Source organism: Rhinolophus ferrumequinum, chromosome 21, assembly GCF_004115265.2.
Source record: "Rhinolophus ferrumequinum isolate MPI-CBG mRhiFer1 chromosome 21, mRhiFer1_v1.p, whole genome shotgun sequence".
NCBI classification, from domain to species: domain Eukaryota; kingdom Metazoa; phylum Chordata; class Mammalia; order Chiroptera; family Rhinolophidae; genus Rhinolophus; species Rhinolophus ferrumequinum.
Genome location: NC_046304.1, coordinates 38,050,212 through 38,069,806, shown reverse-complemented (window position 1 = coordinate 38,069,806; position 19,595 = coordinate 38,050,212). Strand labels below are relative to the sequence as shown.

General features: G+C 38.1%; 1 protein-coding gene across 2 annotated transcripts in view; it reads left to right on the top strand.

Moving 5' to 3' along the window:
- STAT5B (signal transducer and activator of transcription 5B) overlaps nucleotides 1-19,595 on the top strand; it is a 60,348-nt gene that overhangs the window by 19,176 nt on the left and 21,577 nt on the right. For both annotated transcript variants that reach the window (XM_033091846.1, XM_033091847.1), the window contains one exon: nucleotides 16,381-16,517. In XM_033091846.1, the coding sequence (XP_032947737.1) occupies nucleotides 16,390-16,517 (128 nt within the window). In that variant the 5' untranslated portion in view covers nucleotides 16,381-16,389. Of the gene's footprint in view, nucleotides 1-16,380; nucleotides 16,518-19,595 lie in introns of those variants that run through there.

Genomic DNA, 19,595 nt, shown 5'->3' with positions numbered 1-19,595 from the left:
TATATCTTCTCCCTCCCTGATTCCCTCCCTTTTTCTTTCTTTTTCATTCTCATTTTTCTGAGTAGTTACTACAGAGACAACCTGACTGCAGGGTTCAAATCTAAATAAAATAGTATTGGCTTTCTATCAGTCTACCTGGAGGGAGAGAGGAAAAGAGAGTAAGAGAACTAAAAACTGAGGAAATACCCTTAATTTTTTTTTTTTTTTTAAAGGGCAGAAACTAACTTGTTGAGGGGAAAAAAGAAGGATACGGGGAGATCTGAGTGGTAAAGAAACAGAGAGGAGAGAGGGAAACCTTGAGGGATGATTTGAAAAGTAGCCTGTGCAATTTAGATTTCAAGCAGGATCTTAATCTATGAGCTATTTTCAAGTCTCCTTACACTGACCATTGAACACAGTCAAGTGATTTTCTAGCACTATATCCCCTGCTCATTTACACTGGGCAGACCACTTCTGCTTACCTTGATCCATTTTCTCAACCTGTAAAGTGGAGTGTCAACAACTAGATTCAACCATAAGAATTTGGGCCGCAGCCATTAGAATATGAAAGGTTTTTTAAAATTCGATTTTTATGATGTCGACAAATGAAAGTGGTAGTGTGCTAGAGACAAGTATTGACAATGAAGAATTACCCCAAACCAAGATTGGCTCCTATTGGAGAGGTGGAAATGGTTGGGGTAGAATTTACTAACCTCAGTCCCCTGGCATTTCTGTGACTTTCAGGAGCTAGGAGACTCTTCCTGTCCTTCCTGTTTACATATGAATGGACATCTATTGCCATTATTTCCCTGCTCCCAGGTCTCCCCCATTTAGAAAGTTTACTGGTCACAAATAGAGATTTGGATGTCCCATTCCTTGTCATAGGGCCCTCTTTGAATTCAATAAGCTTTCATTGGCACTTAGTTTGGTTTCCTTTACAGCAGCAGCTGCTAATTAGTGACAGTTTTGAGCAAGCAGCGTGTCATTTTTGGCAGGGGTAGGGGACATCCATAGCAATTCAAGACTCTATTTTCATTTGCTAAATTTATTTTGCTACATGGAAATACGTCTTGAATGAAAAATAGTCTGTAGTCAACCATGGCTGAATTTACTGAAATACCTTCCTGAGTTTGCATTCGATCCTGTAGCTAAAGAACTCTCAGGAGATTACAAAAATAATAATAATAATAGGTTCAGTGTCTGTCAGACCGATGCCATTAGTCCTGAGTCACCCTTCCAACATTAATCTCCATTCTGGATGTAGACCCTCATCCTCTTGTTTTGGCACAATAATAAATCTTTCTGAATTGTATTTGGTAGTATACATGGTAACCGAAGGAGTGGATTGTTGGTAAACCTTGTGCTTTCCGTTTGTACTCAGCTTCTTTCTTGAGACATAATTAAAGGGAAAAAAAAGATTAGTTTGTATAAAGAAAAAGGTTTCTTTGGAATTTCAGCTCATATAAGCGTCTTTGCATTTCATGTTAATTCTCCTCTTTGAAACAGTTGCAATGAGGTACTAGCTCTATTTTACAAACTTGTCACGATGGTTATGGAATGGTGCAGTTTGTGATTATATTTACCTTGATTAGCACCAATGATGAGTCAAAACCTCCGTCACAGTTTCTGTAAAGTATGATTCAGTCCCATTATTCCTGTAATAAGGATTCAAGTTAATGACCTCCACAGTGTTAAAAATAACATCTTGAAGGAAATAACTGACCTACCAGCCATTTCCCCCCATTTAGGTTCTTTTTGTAACATGGAGGTCTACCAAAATTGTATTTAATTTAACACACAATTATTGAACATCTACCACGTACCAAGTACTGTGTTGAGGGAATCAAAATGAATGAGACAGTTCCTGCCCTGGGATAACTTACAGTGTAGTGGTCGAGCAATGGGTAACTCAAAATTGCTTTAGTTCTTATGCCCAGAGTGTAGGTAGAGCACATTCTAATTCTAGAGAGGTAAAAGCATTCCATCTTTGAAAACTGGGATGATCAAAATGATAAAAGGGATAGGACACAAGTATTGTGTTCTTTTTTTAGCTAAAGGCGTTAAAGACTATATGAGGTACCTTTCATAGGAGTATGGAATTTTCAGGTGTCCCTGTCCCCAATTTCCCTTTGACACGTGGCACACCACTGTGACATTCATCTTCCACATCAGAGTGATGCCGTCTAAGTCGCGTGGCTTGGTGAACCCACATGATCTCCTAACATTTAGCCAATTATTTAATGTACACTGTGCACAGTAACGTGGTTATTTCTGCATTTTTCATGTTAGTGTCTATCAGTGATTGCAGAATCTACCATTTAGACCCAATCTGTAACTTCATATGTGCATCAGCAGTAGGTCAGTTGATACTTAATTATTGGTATAATTGAACAGTTAACCAGATGACAACTGACTGCAGTATCCTTTACTATCCCATCTTACTCAGTAGAATATTTCACCAGTTGTTTTCTCATTTGTATTAATGATTATTGTCCCTTTAATGAGAAATGTTTTCTGCAGGCAGAAAACCTGAGGTTAGGATGTTCCCTGGTAAATATTGGTGACGGTTAATAATGTAGCTAATGGAAACCCAGTAAGGAATTTGGAAGCAAATATAACACATATAAACAATCACTTTCCTTCTTATAGGAAATGTCACAATGTCAATTCTGACCACAAGTGGTCAGGATCTAGGTTTTGGCCTCATTGGAAAGTTACCTACCCCCAGAACTGTTCTCGTCATTCTCCTCCCACTCCCTTTAACAATCTAAAGATTTTTTAGCTGATTTCTGATTGATTTAGAGGAATGAAGGTGAACCACCAAACCCCAAATATGGCTTCCTTTGGTTGTTTGAAGGTTTGTCATCTTGATGTTCTCTGACTGTTAGGGAAACAAGTTCCATTTAAAGCATTTTGGGATTGTCAAATAATTTTTCGTATCTGTTTGTGAGTTACAGTTCGTGTTAATTCACTTTGTAGTTTTTATCATAAAGCAGTGTTAAATCACAGGTATGGTCAGGAAAAACTCATTTGGTTGGTGAGGGGTTTTAATAAGTAAACTAGTGGGGTTGAGAGCTTGAGCCTAGATGCTAATCCCGGCTCCTTGATTTACTTGCTGCAGGCAAATTTCCTAACCCATAAACCTATTTCCTCCTCTAGAGAACAGGAGTAATAATCTACTACTGCCTTTTAGGCTTTTCCTGAGGACTAAGTGAGGGCACATAGAAAGGGCATATAACTGTGTGCGAGTTCATGACAGGAAGAGCTCCTTGAATGTTTGTTATTACCACTGTTACTGTTATTACTACTACTGCTACTGGTAGTACTTTTTCGCATTTCTGTGCCAATTCCTTTGCTGTTATGTGAGGTTTGGTGATTAAGTATAGGAAAGACTCGGAAACGTAATAGTTTATTTTGTTTCCAACATGAAATAGTTTCTAGTGTGGGTTGCAGTAGTTAATTTAGCATCTATAACAAACTAACAAGTTTCTCCTTGAAACCCAAACTGTCTTCCTTTCAAATGAGATAGTCTCAGAGTGGGTTACATTCTTTCCATCATCAAAGCCTAGAATCTTTAACACAAGAGCTTGTCTCACAAAGAGCCTGATGTCTCTGTTGCCATCACAATCTGAAAGTAACGAGTTAGAAACCACACGGAGCCCAATGACATGCTGTAGGAACCCTTCAAGGACCCGTCACATTTTCTTGTAAGTTGTATATACACAGCTAAGCCAGGACCCGATCTGGCTGAGAAAACTTAAGTTTCATTTTTCCTTCCTTCCTTCACTTTTACATTCAAAGGGATCTAATTTTGTTCCCTCTAGGAAGACTGAATGCATAGATGCTCCCTTAATTTAAAGAAGTCTACATGCCAGTATGTTGTTTCTTGGGAGTGGGCCGATCTTTAGTATTATTCCATAATTATTTGGGGGTTACTACCTAAAGAAGACTTAAAATCATATTTTCTGTCCTCTTTCCCTTTTTGTTCTTAGTTGTACAGTCTTATCTGCATATCTAATCTAAAAAACTATATAAGCGTTGTTTGTGTATTTCTCCTCATTGTCAATATTGAACGCGGCCAGTGCCTTAGCATGTTGGATAACGATTGGACTTTAGTTTGAGAAGAGGAAAGCTAACGATTTATTTTTATATCCATCAACTAGGGACCTTACATGTCACATTTACTATAGCCAAAAACCCTTATTTCTTAGGTAAAAAGTTCTGAGCATTACCATAAAGTCTAGGATGGTTCCAATCCTGTCCTTTCCCTCGTGGTTAAGTCCACATTAAATCTGGTACTTCTTCACAGTTCCACTGCTGTTTTAAAAGTGTTACTCCCTGTGATCTGATTGTCTTTAATGTAGTCAAGTGAGGCACTTTACATTGCATAGGTTCTGGGTCACACGTTTGCTTTGTTTTTCTTTGGAGCTTTACTGGAAACCAAACACTATTGCGTACAAGCAGCAGAAGCGGGAGGGGAAGTTGGCAAAGAAGTAGCTGCTTTCTGTTTGGTCTGTCTGAGGCAGCTGACCTTTTGGAAGGAAATCGGTGCTTTTTGCTTCTTCCTGTAACAGTGCAGCCTGTGAAAGAGCAGACACAGAAGGGTTCTGCCATGATCCTGGCTGATGTCTCGGGGCAAAAAGCTCTTAGTTAAGAGGTGGGAGTTTTTCAGTGCATCTGTTGTACGTTGTAGGAATATTCACTCAAGTTCACGGTGCTAAGTTGTATGTAGATATCCTGATACATATATTGCAAGAGAGAATCTATTGCCAGAAAAAAGTAGTTTGTTTTAGCAAAAGTTATTGTATCTCATTGCAAAGTTCCAGTGTTAATGCAGTAGTAAATATTACTGTGTGCACAGTTTTAATTCATATTAACGTTGGATGTCCTGATATCATTATTACTTCTTATACTGGATAACCCCCCACCCACCCCCACCCCCGAGGTCAAACATTTTGATTTTCTAAGACATAGTGAGCTCTTATTAAATGTCATTTCATCTCAGAATTAAAATTAGCTTCTTAACACCTGCTACCATTGTTGGACCCATCTTTTCTGCAGGACTTGTTTTACTTAAACACAGTGAGTATTATATTAAACGTTGGGTTTATCTTCAGAAAGCTGCCATCAGTCAGGCTTCACAAATGGAACATCATCCAGTGAGCAAACAAAGGAACTAGCTGACGAAGCACTTTTTTCTTAAAAGAGAAGATTTTAGTCTTCTATTATTTTAACCAAAACATATTTAGGTTTGTTTTCTATTTTGTTTTTTGAAATGATTTACATTGAAATAACTGTAAGCAAAAATGAAGTAGATTATGATTATTGGTGTAATAAATGCAGAGGACACAGCTACCTGAAAAGAGGGGAGAAATACTATATTCTTCGGCTCTTCATTTGGGTTCAGTGGGTAGGTGTGCTTTTCCAGTGTAATTTGGTCTCGTTCCCAGGTTTACTGTTGATAGTAAAGATTGTTGGGTAAGTGCTGGTGTTGTACATAAAAAGTATAGAGTGTAACCTCAGGAGAATTATCTCAAGGTGTCCTTAGCAAGATTGCCCTAAGGTGCTGCCTTCCTGTTCTTAGAAACTGGCCTGATCTGTTCAGCCTTCCTGAGATAGTGAAGAATCCAAGAGGGACTGCAAACCTTGCTGTGGCATTAGATATAGGTTCTGGGCACAAAATAAGTTCATATCAGCAAAACAGGAAGATTTTCCCCCAGTTCCGTTGGCCTTTGAGTAGCAGCAGTTAGGACCCAATGTCTAAGGCTGTGTGGCATCTGATCTTGTAGGCTTCTGCAGGCCTTGAATCATTACCCTTGAACTCTCAAGGGCCTTTTCATAGGTCAGTTGTGTACAGGTGTGTCACCAGGGGTAAGGGAAGTTTAGTTTTTGAAAAGAAATTCTTGTACTGCTAGAAGTGGCTTTTCTATGCAATTCATTCTATTTACAATTGGTACAAGTTTGCAGGGACAGATGCTTAGTCATATCAAAGATGAAAAAAGAGCCAAATATGAACCTAAGTATATAGTGTTTCTTGTCTTGAAATACGACTTGCCCAAACATTCTTTTTTTTCTTTTTTCTTTTCCACATTTCTTTCAGAAATAAACCCTCCTAAATTCAAACTCCACTACCTCTGCAATCACTCATCTTCAGCCTGTTACCAGTTGTAGTTTGCCTTCCTGTTTTCCTTTTGCTGTTCTGAGTGTTTGGTGTAAACATTTTCAAACACACAAAACAATAGAGAAGAGTATATCATGAATTTCTGTAGATCACTCAAGTTAAAAAAAACAAACAATATTTTGTTCTTTTTTCATCTACTCTTTACATACACATTTTTTTGTTTTATCTGGACTTCAAAAAAAAATACTTCAAAATATATTTTGTGCCATTTACTTTTACACTACTTCTAGAAGAAGAGTTTATTAAACAGAAGAATAATATGAACAGTTATTGAGGGTGAGACACTTTAAAGGCTTTAAAAATATATATATATATATATATATATATATATATATATATACACATACATACATACATACATATATATGTATATATAAATAGATGTCAAAATTACAAATTAATCTCAGCTATTAGTAGTCTTGAACCACTACTTGAAAACACATTAAGTTGCCCTGTATTTGATAGAAAATGATAGAATTGCATTTATTTTTAAAAAATTTTTATAATTCTGAATTTTTACTATTGCATGCCCTACTTCAATCAAGACTACCTAATTTGTAAGAAAGTGCCATAACCTGGATGCTGTCATGTTGGGAAATATTTCTTCCTGTGTCTTTTGCCTGTCCTTTTATGCTTGGTTCCTGTGGGACAGTGAGTCATACCAATTACTCATGACTATTAAATTTATATTTCAAGTTTTCCATTCTAAACAAAATTTAACAACAAAAATTATAAAAAATATTGTACGAAAATTTCTTCACCTAAATGTAACAACTGTTGTCAGCTCTATTTGACCTTTTTCTGATAGTTGTCCTCCTGCATATATATTGTGTATGCTTTTCATTTACCATTCTTTTATTTATACTTTTTTTTTTAAAGAGTTTATTGGGGAAGGGGAACAGGACTCTATTGGGGAACAGTGTGTACTTCCAGGACTTTTTTTTTTTTTCCAAGTCAAGTTGTTGTCCTTTCAATCTTAGTTGTGGAGGGTGCCGTTCAGCTTCAAGTTGTTGTCCTTTCAGTCTTTGTTGTGGAGGGCACAGCTCAGCTCCAGGTCCAGTTGCCGTTGCTAGTTGCAGGGGGCGCTGCCCACCATCCCTTGTGGGACTGCAGGAATTGAACTGGCAACCTTGTGGTTGAGAGCCCACTGGCCCATGTGGGAATCGAACCGGCAGCCTTTGGAGTTAGGAGCATGGAGCTCTGGCCAGCCCCTTATTTATACTTTTTAAAAAAATGTGTCTACATGGCCTTATATTTCAACATAGCCTTTATATTGTAAATTATTGCATGATATTCCATGAGATTAAAACATTATAGTTCAACCATTCTCCTATTTGGACATTTCGGTTATTTCCAGTTTCTCACTATTATGTATTATATCTAACTAATGGTTGTCCCTGGGAGTTAACCTGGTGCATAGGTGCTCTTCAAAGCAAATTTTGCTAAGTGGAAACAGTACCATACTTCTCAGTGGTAAGAGGGAGATTGTGAACTTTAATTGGGAAAATACTAGAAACATGTAGTTTTATTAATAAATTGCTTTTTTTAAGGAAAAAAAAACCCTTAAGAACAAGGGGGAAGGGATTCTCTTTCATCTAAATGGTACGGAAACTCAGTATATTGTAGTGGCTGAGGAATTTTTATTTTCTGCACTAAAGGATTCACACTGTACAAGAAACACATTCTAAGATGAGTTGGTCTTGATTAACAGTATAAAATGGATAGATATTAACCATCATTAGAAATTCTGAGGCCGACAGAGGATTACATGGCAGCCTCAAATCATTTCTTTTCCATAATGCAGATGGCCGTTATTCATAGGCTATAGCAAATGGTTCTAGTTATCGGGAAAAGGCAGTGATGTAGCTTCTTCCCAATGGGTTCAAGTTGCTAAATGGATATCAACTCTGAGGAAATGATAACACATATGCATTCCAGCTGCAGGCCAGGGAGCCCGACGTATGTGACAGCATCCTACTGTGTTTCCCCGAAAATAAGACCGGGTCTTATATTAATTTTTGCTCCGAAAGACACTTTAGGTCTTACGTTCAGGGGATGTCCTCCTGAAAAATCATGCTAGGGCTTATTTTCCAGTTAGGTTTTATTTTTGGGGAAACACAGTACGAGTTGCAGCACAAAGTCTGAGAAGGCCAGATTTCTATGTGCTACCAGGGACAATTTCAAGGTGAGAGTCAAACCTCTATTTGCATTGCATGTTTTCTCTTTTTTTTTTTTGAATTTTTGCCTTTAATTTTGATTCAAAAAAATTGTTTAATTACTGAAAAGTTGAAAGAATAGAACAATGAACTCATAGACACTTTGCTTAGATTGACGCATTGTTAACAATTATTGCATTTAGGTAACACCTCCCTCTCCCTCTCTCCTTTGAAAGTTAAGTTGCAGACATCGTGACTTTATCCTTAAATCCTTGAGTATGTATCTACCAAGAACAAGGTCATTCTCCTGTGCCTCAATGCCATTATCACTCTCAAGAAATTTAATGTTGATATAATAACATCCAAGATATAGGCCATATTTAGATATAACTTATATTTCAGATTTTAATTCTTAATTGTCCCAGTAATGTCCTTTAGAACTGTGGTGGTGGTTGTTGTTTTTAACTATGTAGTTATCATGTCTTTTTAGTTTCCTTTAATCTAGAACTGTTCCACATTTTTCTGTCGTTCATGAGTCTCACAGTTTGGATTTGTCTGATTCTTCATGAGTAGATGTTTGTGTATTCTTTTCAGTGCATCACATCTGGAGGCCTAAATTGTCAGTTTGTCGATTGGGTAGTTTGATCACTTGGTAAAGGTGTTGGCCAGCTTCCCCACTGAAAGTGTACCTGTTCCCTTTGTGAATAATGCGTAATATGTGAGCTAATACTTGGACACTGTGGGAATCCTGTTCCCACAGGTATCACCTAATGATTTCAGCAGTTCTGATGATCTTTGTCTGAGTCTGCTCTATTTTTGAGACGTGTGTTTTTGGTCAAGGTATCTTATAATGAGGTGAGAGTTTTAAATATATGATAACCCACTGATTAAGACTTGATCTTTATATTTAGCAAATAGCCTTCCTTCTCCCTCCTCCCTCTTTTCCTCCCTCTCCTTCTCTCTACCTTCCCTTCCCTTATCCTTCCCTCCCAACATCGTCCCTCCCTCCCTTGCTTTTTCTTCTTCTCAAAATAATACGTAATGATTTGGCTGTGACGTAAAGATTTATGACTGATTGTCTTCTCAGAATATTATCATCTCTATGTTGCCTGGGCAAATTTTTCCTTGTTTCTTTGTGAGCCAAATACTTTTATTCTTTCCGTTCTCTTCTCATCTGTTTAATAATCTGATTTTGTTAGAGAATTACCTTCCTTATTGCTTATGAAGTAGTGTTTAGATTTTTTTTTTTTAAAGAGTGGACAGCTCTGGTATTGACCCACTTCTAGTTTTACTCTAACCTTCTCACTTGATATTAGGTCAATTTAATGTGAACAAAATCTTAATCCTTTATTACTACTATTTAATTTTTTCTGTCCCGCCAAGTTCCTACTGGTAGGTAACCGCCACCAACGAATACATGTAACAAAAAATGTTGGTATTGACACAACTAGGGAACTTGCTTTTGATATTCTGTCCAAAGTCCTTTAGTTATTAAGTGGTGCTAATACGGTTAACAGTTTTGAATCCTGGTTCCTTGCCTTATATTTTTCAGGTCAGAAGCAATGTTTATACACCTTTTATTTCATCTGCCATTTAGACTAAGTCTTTCCCCAGATCACAGCCTTACAGTATTAGGTTTCTTATCCTATTTTCTTACTCCTTTTCTTTCTTTAAATTATGAAACATAGCAAACACACAAAAAGTACAAAAAATAATAGGACCAACAACCACAAGTTCTCAGGATAAAGGCAGCATGGTACTGGGGTAGAAGTACAGGCTCTGGGACCAGAATTCCCAGAACCAGCCCAGACAGTGTCCCTTGGTGGTGTAGGACCTGGGGCAAATATTTCACTCCAAAAAGAAACCTGTACGCATTAAAGTCTCTCCACATTACCCCATCCCTTGGCAACCACCCGTCTACTTTGTCTCTATGGATTTGTCTATTCGGGATATTTCATATAAATGGAATTTACCACATGTGGCCTTTTGCGACTGGCTTCTTTCATTCAGCATAATGTTTTCAAAGTTCATCCATGTTGCAGCATGTGTCAGTACTTTATTCCTTTTTATGTCTGAATAATATTCCATTTATCCATTTTATTTTTCCATTTATACCCATATAATTCACTCATCCGTTAATGGGTTGTTTCTACTTTTTGGCTATTACGAATAATGCTGCTGTGGACATTTGTGTACAAAGTTTTGTAGACATAGGTTTCAGTTCTTTTAGGCATATACCTAGGAATGGAACTGTGCTGGGTCATATAATAATTCTATGTTTAACCTTTTGAAGAACTACCAGATTGTTTTCCAACGTTGTTATACCATTTTACAATCCTGTTTAATGTGTTGAGCCTCAATTTCCTCATCTATAAAGTGGGGATAATAATAGTGCCTACCTCCTAGGGTTTTGTGAGGATTATATGAGTAGTAAGTATATAACAGTAAATTATAACTCTGAATGGTGGATAATAACACTAATAAATGTTATTTTTCAAACTTATTTCTGAAATGTTTAGATGAATCAAAGTATTTTTTGCTAATAATTCATACTGTAATTAGTAGGAGTCAGGTGTGTCCTTGGAAGGGACAGGATTCATTTTTTCTTCCCTTGAGTTTAGTACACAGCAAGTCATTTCATTCAATGTTGTTTTGTTGTAATATTGATGAGATATCATAGGAACTTAACTCTTGTTTATATCAATTAGCCTATGATAAAATTGGTTACATTATATGTCATTTCGCTTAAAGTCACAGAACCTATCAATGTTAAGTGAGGACTTACTGTGCTAATGGCAGTCTTCCTCTTGTTTTGTCACCCTTCACAATTCTTAGTTCTGTCATTCAGAGGTGAGAAGAGAACATCCTCCATCGTTCTCATCCATAGAAGTCTTTGTGCCAGTGAAATTGATTAAAAAATGGGAATACAGTACCATCTTTTAAAAGGAAGGTAAAGTTAGTACTGCAGCATATTGGTTAAGGAGAGCAAGAGTTCTTTGTGGAGGATTGACTTTGGAAACAGTTTGTTAAAGTGAGTTAAAATCGGAGGTGGGGAGAAGGAAGCCACCTTTGTAAGTGTAATGTTGTAAAAGTCGAATAATAGTGAGTACTTACTATGAGCCAGGCACCGTCTTAAGCATTTACTCGTATTAACTCATTCTTTCAACAACCCCAAGAGGGTCATTAAGTGTTGTTATTCCCATTTCACAAAATAAGGAAACTGAGGCCCAGAGAGATTTAAGAGGTTCAATCTTTTGTAGGACTCTATTTAGATGAGTTTGCCATTATCTCCAGAACTTGAACCCTATTTTAGATTCTTTGGCTCTAGGATGGGATGGGATGGAGGATAGGAATTATAAACAGCTTTAAATTATACACGTAGCTCCAGCAAACCAAATCCCTGCACACATTTCAAACCCCCCACTCACACCCCCAGCTATAGTTCGTTCACTCGGTTGGCCCATTTGCACCGGGAGCCTTCTGTTGTCTACTGTCCATACTTCTCTTCCCCCACAGTTTAGCTATGGCATGATGTTGGCCAGCTGCCCTAGAAGTGTTCAGACAGAGTGCTATTTTTCTTTATAAAGGTTTATATTTTACTTTTAAAAGAGAAAGCATCTGATAAAGAGGTGTTTATTATTGAGTCAAAATTGTCCCTAAATCCCACCCACTCATGTGATTTATTTATGTTAGCAGACATTTATTTTTATGGTTTTCAATAAGCCTGTAACATTATGAGCTATTAGACTTTGGAACCTTTTTTTAACAAGTGTCTGAGGGTCCACTTTATTTGGGACTCCTAGGACACATCCAGGTACATAAAGTTGGTGTAGATACTTTATGCTTTCAGAAAGTACAATGTTCGGCATCCAGGGCTGTTGGGGGCTGTTTGGAATGCTTATGAACACTGAGTGCAACTAAAGCAACGCTCAGTTCTCATCTTTGGCTAAGAATAAGATTGTGAATCCATTTTCCAGTCTTTAAAGAAGCCCCTGTGGTGAATGACCAAAGATACAAACCATTTCCTTTGTCAGAACATCATGCATTGAGGATGGAGCTGCCCGTAAATAAGCAGAAGAGAGCGAGTATTAAGGACAGAGGTACAGTCCCTGCGTATATGAAGGATGTGGGGTAGCATTCGATGATGGCAGGATAAAGACTGGTGAGAAAGGGTAGGGAACCAGCTTATACCGGGTGTAGGCAAAGCCTAATAATTGGGCGTGAAGAGCTTTGACATGTATGAAGAAAAGCAGTACTTAGAGTCTACGTTTTATTGGTACAGTTGCCGGGGGCGGGGCGGAGGGGAGTGGTTTTTTCCTAAACTGCCTATTTTAAATTGTTCCATGATAATCTCAGTGAGTCATCTCATTCCGTATGTATATAATTCTTAGTTAACAAGTAAAATAAAAATGATTCCGTATTATTTAGTGTATTTTTATTTTACGTTTTTGACTAGTAATAGGCAAAATCTGTTTTCCAGTTCTATCAAAGCATTTTAATATAGTGAAATTAAAGTATATTGTATTTATCAAAATAAGGTGGTTACCACCTTCTATTTCCACTATTTACTCTTCAAATGGCATTTTAGAAAATATTATGACATGTTCTTATTTAGAGCCATAAAAATATTTTCACAAATTCTAGGAGCTCAGAGTTACATTCTTTGATAAAAATTGAAAAACTAATATAAAACATAAGACATAATAGTGTGATGTTTACATAGTACCCCTACATATATGGCATATCACCATCGTCTGTCTGTCTTAAAACAGTAATAGACTCCTGTAATATGCCCAGCCAGCAGGACATGTGAAATATTTACCAAATATTTGGCATTTATGTAATTGCTCAGCAAATGTTCATTGACTATTTACCATAGCAAGCCACTGTACAAGGCCCGGGGAACACAGTAGTGAATAAATGTGCTCCCTTCACTTATTATTTTTCAGAGTTCAGTGGGAAAGATAGGCAAAAACAAATGAACAAAAACTGAAAGGAAAAATTACAAATTGTGGCATATGTTAGTTATTAAGGAACAAATAGACCATTGTAAATATAGTCACCCAAATTATAAAATCATCCAAAGTATAAAATCTGTTTCAATTTATTGCCTTAGTATTTCATGATATCTTGTTCCATAATAACTTTGAAAAGAGCTGCGAGATCTGACCAAATTGTGTGTATACATTTACTTATGGAACAAAATGTTTTACTGATTGCTTATGTGCCAGGCACTGGTTTAGGCCCAAGAGAAGGAGCAGTGAACAAAACAAAGTTATTGTGTTCATGGTGATTTCACCCTAGTGGGAGAACAGTAAACAACTACGTGATAAATGTGAGGGTGATGACGTGAGGACGTGAGGAGAAATGAAGCAGACTGAGGGCAGTGACCGGGATGCTGTTTTACGTGGGTGGACTGAGGAGTCCCTGAGGAGAGAAGAGTTTTCCCACAATTTTCCTTCTTTTGTCTCTTGAGTCAATTCAGTTAATGAATGCAGGATGCAAGATACTTTTTCTATCTGTTGGTATTGTTCAAATATTCATTAAGAGAGCTATAGTAAGGTCTTCTTTCCAATTCTTGATCACTAAAACAAATTAGTACCAGGCTCTGGCCCTAGCTCCCTCTCGCCTGTGTGCTGTGCCGTGTGTCTGCTCGCTCTTTCCCTCTCTCTCCCTTTCCCACCTAGCCTCGGTGTCCCTCTCCCTCGCCGCCGTCCTCTCCCTCTCCCTCTCCCTCTCCCTCTCCTTCTCCCTCTCCCCTCCCACTCCCACCTTGGCTAGACCTAGGGTTTCCAGGTGGGAATTCCTGCCCGTTCTCAGGAAATTTTTTTGCTTTCCTGTTCCCGAATCCTGAGAAAAGTTGGTCAGGAAATCGGGAGAATTGGCTCCTTGAACCCAGGTGGTTGGTAGTATCGGCCGTCACTTTGTGGAAACGATTCATCGATTCATCGTGGAGAACAGAAAACAGTTTATATCTCACGATTTGGGAAGGGGAAAGCGAAAAAATTTCCTGAGAACGGGCGGGAATTCCTGCCTGGAAACCCTAGCTGGACCCTTCTCTTCTCTGAGAACATTACCGGGAGCCTATGCTTCTCTCTCCCACCTTAGCTAGGCCGAATCTCTTTCCCGAGAACGTATCACTAATATCCGGAGCTTATTCATATCCAAGCCTCTCTCTCCCACTTGGGCTAGGTTGGTTCTTTTTCCTGAGAAGTATCACTAGTAAACCCTGCTTGCATATTAATCAGCTTGCTGACTTTTGATTCTTTACTGCATCAGCAAGAAGAATGGAGACTCCCCGGAACAGAACTGTGGGTGGCCCTTGACATGGAAGCATTCTTTCCAGGCTACTTCCATCTTGGGTCCTGGTTTGCTGGTGCCACCAGAGAACAACATTGCCAGAGGGAAGACTCCATACATACCCCCAACCCTCGCTCACCTAGCCTCTGGAAGATAGCCCAGATTGTCCCTTAGATACCCCAAGGCACTCTGGGAATGTTAAGGCAGTGTTTGAAGGTGTTAACCTGCTGCCTTCGCAGATCGCCAGTGCTCTGACAATAAACACTTATTCTGTAGCCCCCCCCCAAAAAAAAAACTTTGCGTATAGTGTGATATTATGTTAAAATATGTGTTAGGAAAAGATCGGAAGGAAAACCAAAATGTTTAAGAGTTTTCATTGGGTGCAGAATTATATTCGAGTTTTACTTTCTTCCTTGCATTTTTCTGTGCTTTCCAATTTTTCTATAGTAGACTTGAAACATTTTCATGTTCAGAAAAAAGTCAACAAATATGTTAAAAAAGAAAAAAAACAAATTAGTACCTGCATTCTTTTCTTCATTCCTTTTTCATTCTTCTATATGTGTAAATGCCTAAGCACTTTCATTCATCCATCCATCCCTCTACCTTTTATCCAAAAAGAAGAAAAAAATGCTATGGTATCTGTTCCAAGTTTCCAAAATCTTGAAATATGATTTATTTGATTAAAAATTACATTGTACAATTAATTGTCTTCCAGATGTTTGATTATAACATGGAATTGCTTCTGAAGAGAGTCTTTTATCCAAGACTTTCTCCTAGTAAACTCGCAGCCATTGAAATTTGATATCTTAGATGATCTTACAGTGACCCCAGCCTTAATGCCCCAAAGCCCTAAATAAAATTGTACACTACTCAAGTGTTCTATAGCATTGCAAAGTCTAAAATAGGTAACTGGCACCCACCCCACACCTCGTTGCTGGCTAAGTGACTTGTTCCATAAATAGCTCAGTGTTACGCGATCGGACAACTAACAGATGGGATTTTTGTTTCCTAACACACATATGTAGTCTCTGGTATTCAACAAAATCAAGGTCTGATTCGTTGGACCCTAACTGTAGCATAGCTCTTGGGAGAACTGTGCAAATCAGTACCTAAATTGTTTTGGATGGGATCCAAGATAGCCCTGCCTTATACCAAATTCTACATTATGGATCAGAGTGTTAGAGCAAGATTCAGTTTTAGTCCCTTCTGTGTAAATGAAAGTAACGTTGCTGCCACAATCTGGTTAAGCCCAGAGAGTTTCTGACAAATGAGTTAAAAACTCTCAGGTGGGTCTGAGAAAACATCATGGTAGTTTTGTAAAACCATTTTTTCTGAAATCAAGGGCATGTTTTAAAGACCTACCCACTATTGGAATATAATGGTTTTTGTTTCTGACTCTTCGCTGAGATGTATTGTTTTTACGTCAGAAAGATTTTTAAAGGCTATAATTTAACAGAACATTGCTTCATAAATTCCTTAGCAATAACTCAGGAGGTGAACCTTGGGGTATTTTTCCAGATAAATCTGTGCCCTTTGTGTGCAAAGCAGTGTTGCTTAGGTAACTAGTGATAACACACTCGTCTATATTTTGAAAACATTTTAGAGCTGAAATTCAGTTCAGGAATACTGATCTTCAGTCTACCCAAAACGGTTTAAAAGCATTTATCTTTAGCTTTTATAACTGTGTGAATATCAGCTCGAGTGGATTTAAAAGGGGAAGGAAAGACAAACGAACACCCAAACCACTGATTGTTTACTTAGCAGATCGTGAACATGGCTGTGTGGATCCAAGCCCAGCAGCTGCAAGGAGATGCCCTTCACCAGATGCAAGCACTGTACGGCCAGCATTTCCCTATCGAGGTGCGCCATTACTTATCCCAATGGATTGAAAGCCAAGCTTGGTAAGTGAACAGAGTTTCCTCCGTCATATTTTGTGAAGTACAGCTTATTGAAGTTCGATTGGAAAGTTAACATCATGGAGACTGCAAAACTTGTATGTTAAAAAAATATATATATGTGACCTATGAAAAGGTATTATTTTTAACCCCATCTTCATTTTAGGCAGATGGAATGACTTAGGATTTTAAAAATAGGATTTCTTCTCTTTAATAGTTAATTCTGACTAAAAACACTAGAGCATTGCTGCTAATAAAAACAATTAGGGGCGGCTGGATGGCTCAGTTGGTTAGAGCATGAACCCTGAACAACAGAGTTGCCGGTTCGATTCCCACGTGGGCCAGTGAGCTGCACCCTCCACAACTAGATTGAAGACAACCAGCTGCTGCTGAGCTTCCGGAGGGGCGGACAGATGGCTAAGTTGGTTAGAGCGTGAGCTCTCAACAACAAGGTTGTGGGTTCAAGTCCCCGCATGGGATGGTGGGCTGCGCCCCCTGCCACTAAGATTGAAAATGGCAACTGGACTTGGAGTTGAGCTGCGCCCTCCACAACTAGATTGAAGGACAAAAACTTGGAGCTGATAGGCCCTGGAGAAACACACTGTTCCCCAATATTCCCCAATAAAATTAAAAAAAAAAAAAGATTTAAAAAACAACAACAATTAACAAGTATGCTTTGGGTGTCTATAGGGTGCCTAGCAGTGTTGTAACTAGCGGAGTTCGTGTGAAAAAATTAAATCCTTTGCCCAGGTAGAATTTAGTGCTGAATGGGGCAAGTATGTCCATGCATATAATTTAATAAAATGTTTTAACAAACTTAACAATAGAGACCGTGGTGTTTTTAAATTTACAAGTAATTTGTATATACACATGAAGATTACAAGATGATATACCAAAATAATAATTACATTTTGGTGGCAGATTTAACAGGCATGTTTATTTTATTTTTCCAAATTACGGTTTATATATTCAGGGCTGCAGGATTGTTTTTAAATTCTTTTAGAGTTAGTACATTTGGGGTGGCCAGTTAGCTCAGTTGGTTAGAGTTAGTACAAAGCCTGTACAAAGCTTTTTAATCGCCATTATTGCACCTCAGGCAGCAGGCTGTCAGCTGTTCTGCTCAGGGCCTGGGAACGTGTTGGTTGGTTACCAGTCTGTCAGTCTGATCTGACATATTCATCAGGTACCATCGTGATTGGGGCGGGGGCGGGTGGGGGGGGGGTCCCTTTTGACAGAGTCCAGGAGCAGACAGCCTTTATGCTACTGTTTGAGGAAGGCTGTATACCCGTCAGTAATGTTGCCTTGGAATAATTGCAATTGTGTGTTAGTAGCAGATTTCTCTCCAGAAACTAGAGTGCACCAAAGGAAGGCAATTTTCTAGGCAATTAAAAAAATCTCAGCCTCGTGTAATTAACTGAGGAAAAAAAGAAGCTAAATGTAAGCATGTCAATTGCACCTTGCTTAGTGCCTTTCCATTTCCTTTTCATTTTCTTTTCTGTTTTAATGATTTGGAGAGTTCAGAAAAACATTAGTAGGAAATTTCTGTTGATTTATATTTTCATTTAGTAGATGTCCCATGTAGTCTTCTTACTGAATGGATATTAAAAAACTAGTGTTGATATTAAGGGAAATTTGAATTTTGTTAGATTAAAAAAATTTTTTTCCAATTACAGCGCCATACAATATTATATTGGTTTCAGGTGTACAACATAGTGAGTGATTAGACATTTATATGACTTATGAAATGATCACCCTGATAAGTCTAGAATTTTATTTAGTTTTGATTTTCTTAAGAATATAAAAATTTTAATAAAAAATCTTCAGTTCTTCATGTTTATGTAAAGAAAATCTTTTTTTTTTTTTTTTTTTTTTTTTTTTTTTATATAGCAGAGAATTAAGTACAAGAACCAGTACTTGGTTTCCATGAGTTTTGTTCAGAGACTGGATCTTCTCAAGAATGGGGTTCCTCGGATCAGGAGCATTACTGCCATTCAAAACAGAAGTGTAGGGCCACCTTTCGTTCCTTCCAGGCTTTTATTTAATACATATTTTACTTAGTACACAGAGCATACACATTTAGAATGTGGCTTTCTCTACTGCCTTCTCCAAGTGCAGGTTTGAGCATAGTATTGGATGAAGTCTGTTATCAGTGTTCTGGTACACCTGTTTGGGCCCCTGTTTGAAATTAGTGGCTAACTGACTACAGGGGGTTAGAGACGACAGCGCCTTTAGCTTCCACCAGATCTCATGTTTGGCTCCAGACCTGGGCAGCAGTAATTAAATGATATTTCAATCTGACAGCTGTTTGGTTTCTTCAGTGAGCTGAGTAATGTAGTACCGACCTATAGCAATTGTTGTCTAAGGTGATCAAAAAACGAAAGGCAGAGAATCAGGGAGGGGAGTTAATAATGGGGGAAGAGGGAAGGAAGGGAGGCCATCCAACCTGTCACCCGTTAAATGGTTCTGAATGTAATACAAAGTCCATAGAATGGTTTCTCTGGTTCACCAGTAGAGTTAGTGGTGCCACAATTCCCAAATCATGTAGGCATCTTAGTATCTCATTTCCAGGGCTCCTTATAAAGAGCAATAAATGTTGTTTCACCTGTCTTTACTTAAGATTCTCTCATTGAAATTAGCAACACACAGAAGGAGTTGAGGCTGGAAAAAACATGCAGACCATTCTTGACCTTATGCCCCTTACACCCTGGAGGGGGCAACTCTAAACAGGAAGTTATCAGCGTCCTTATTTCCTTGAGTATACACAAAGCACTTTCCCTTTCCCTTCATTCCTAGAAGCAGATAGCACAAGCGCCAGAGCAAGTCAGTAGGGGAAAGGAGAAAAGGCAGTGCTTTGTAAAAAAAAAAAATATATATATATATATATACTGCTTACTGTCCAGTCCGTGGAGGTAGTTAGTGGATCAGGGGGAGGTAGATTCATGGAGGCGTCTAGTCAATTTGAAGTGAACTGTGTCCTAAAATTTGCAGTGAGCATTATGCAGAAATCACGTTAGCCGAAGAAAAGGTGTGATGCATTGAGGCTGCATTTGTACAGGCTCATGTGCATGTCTGTATACATATGTA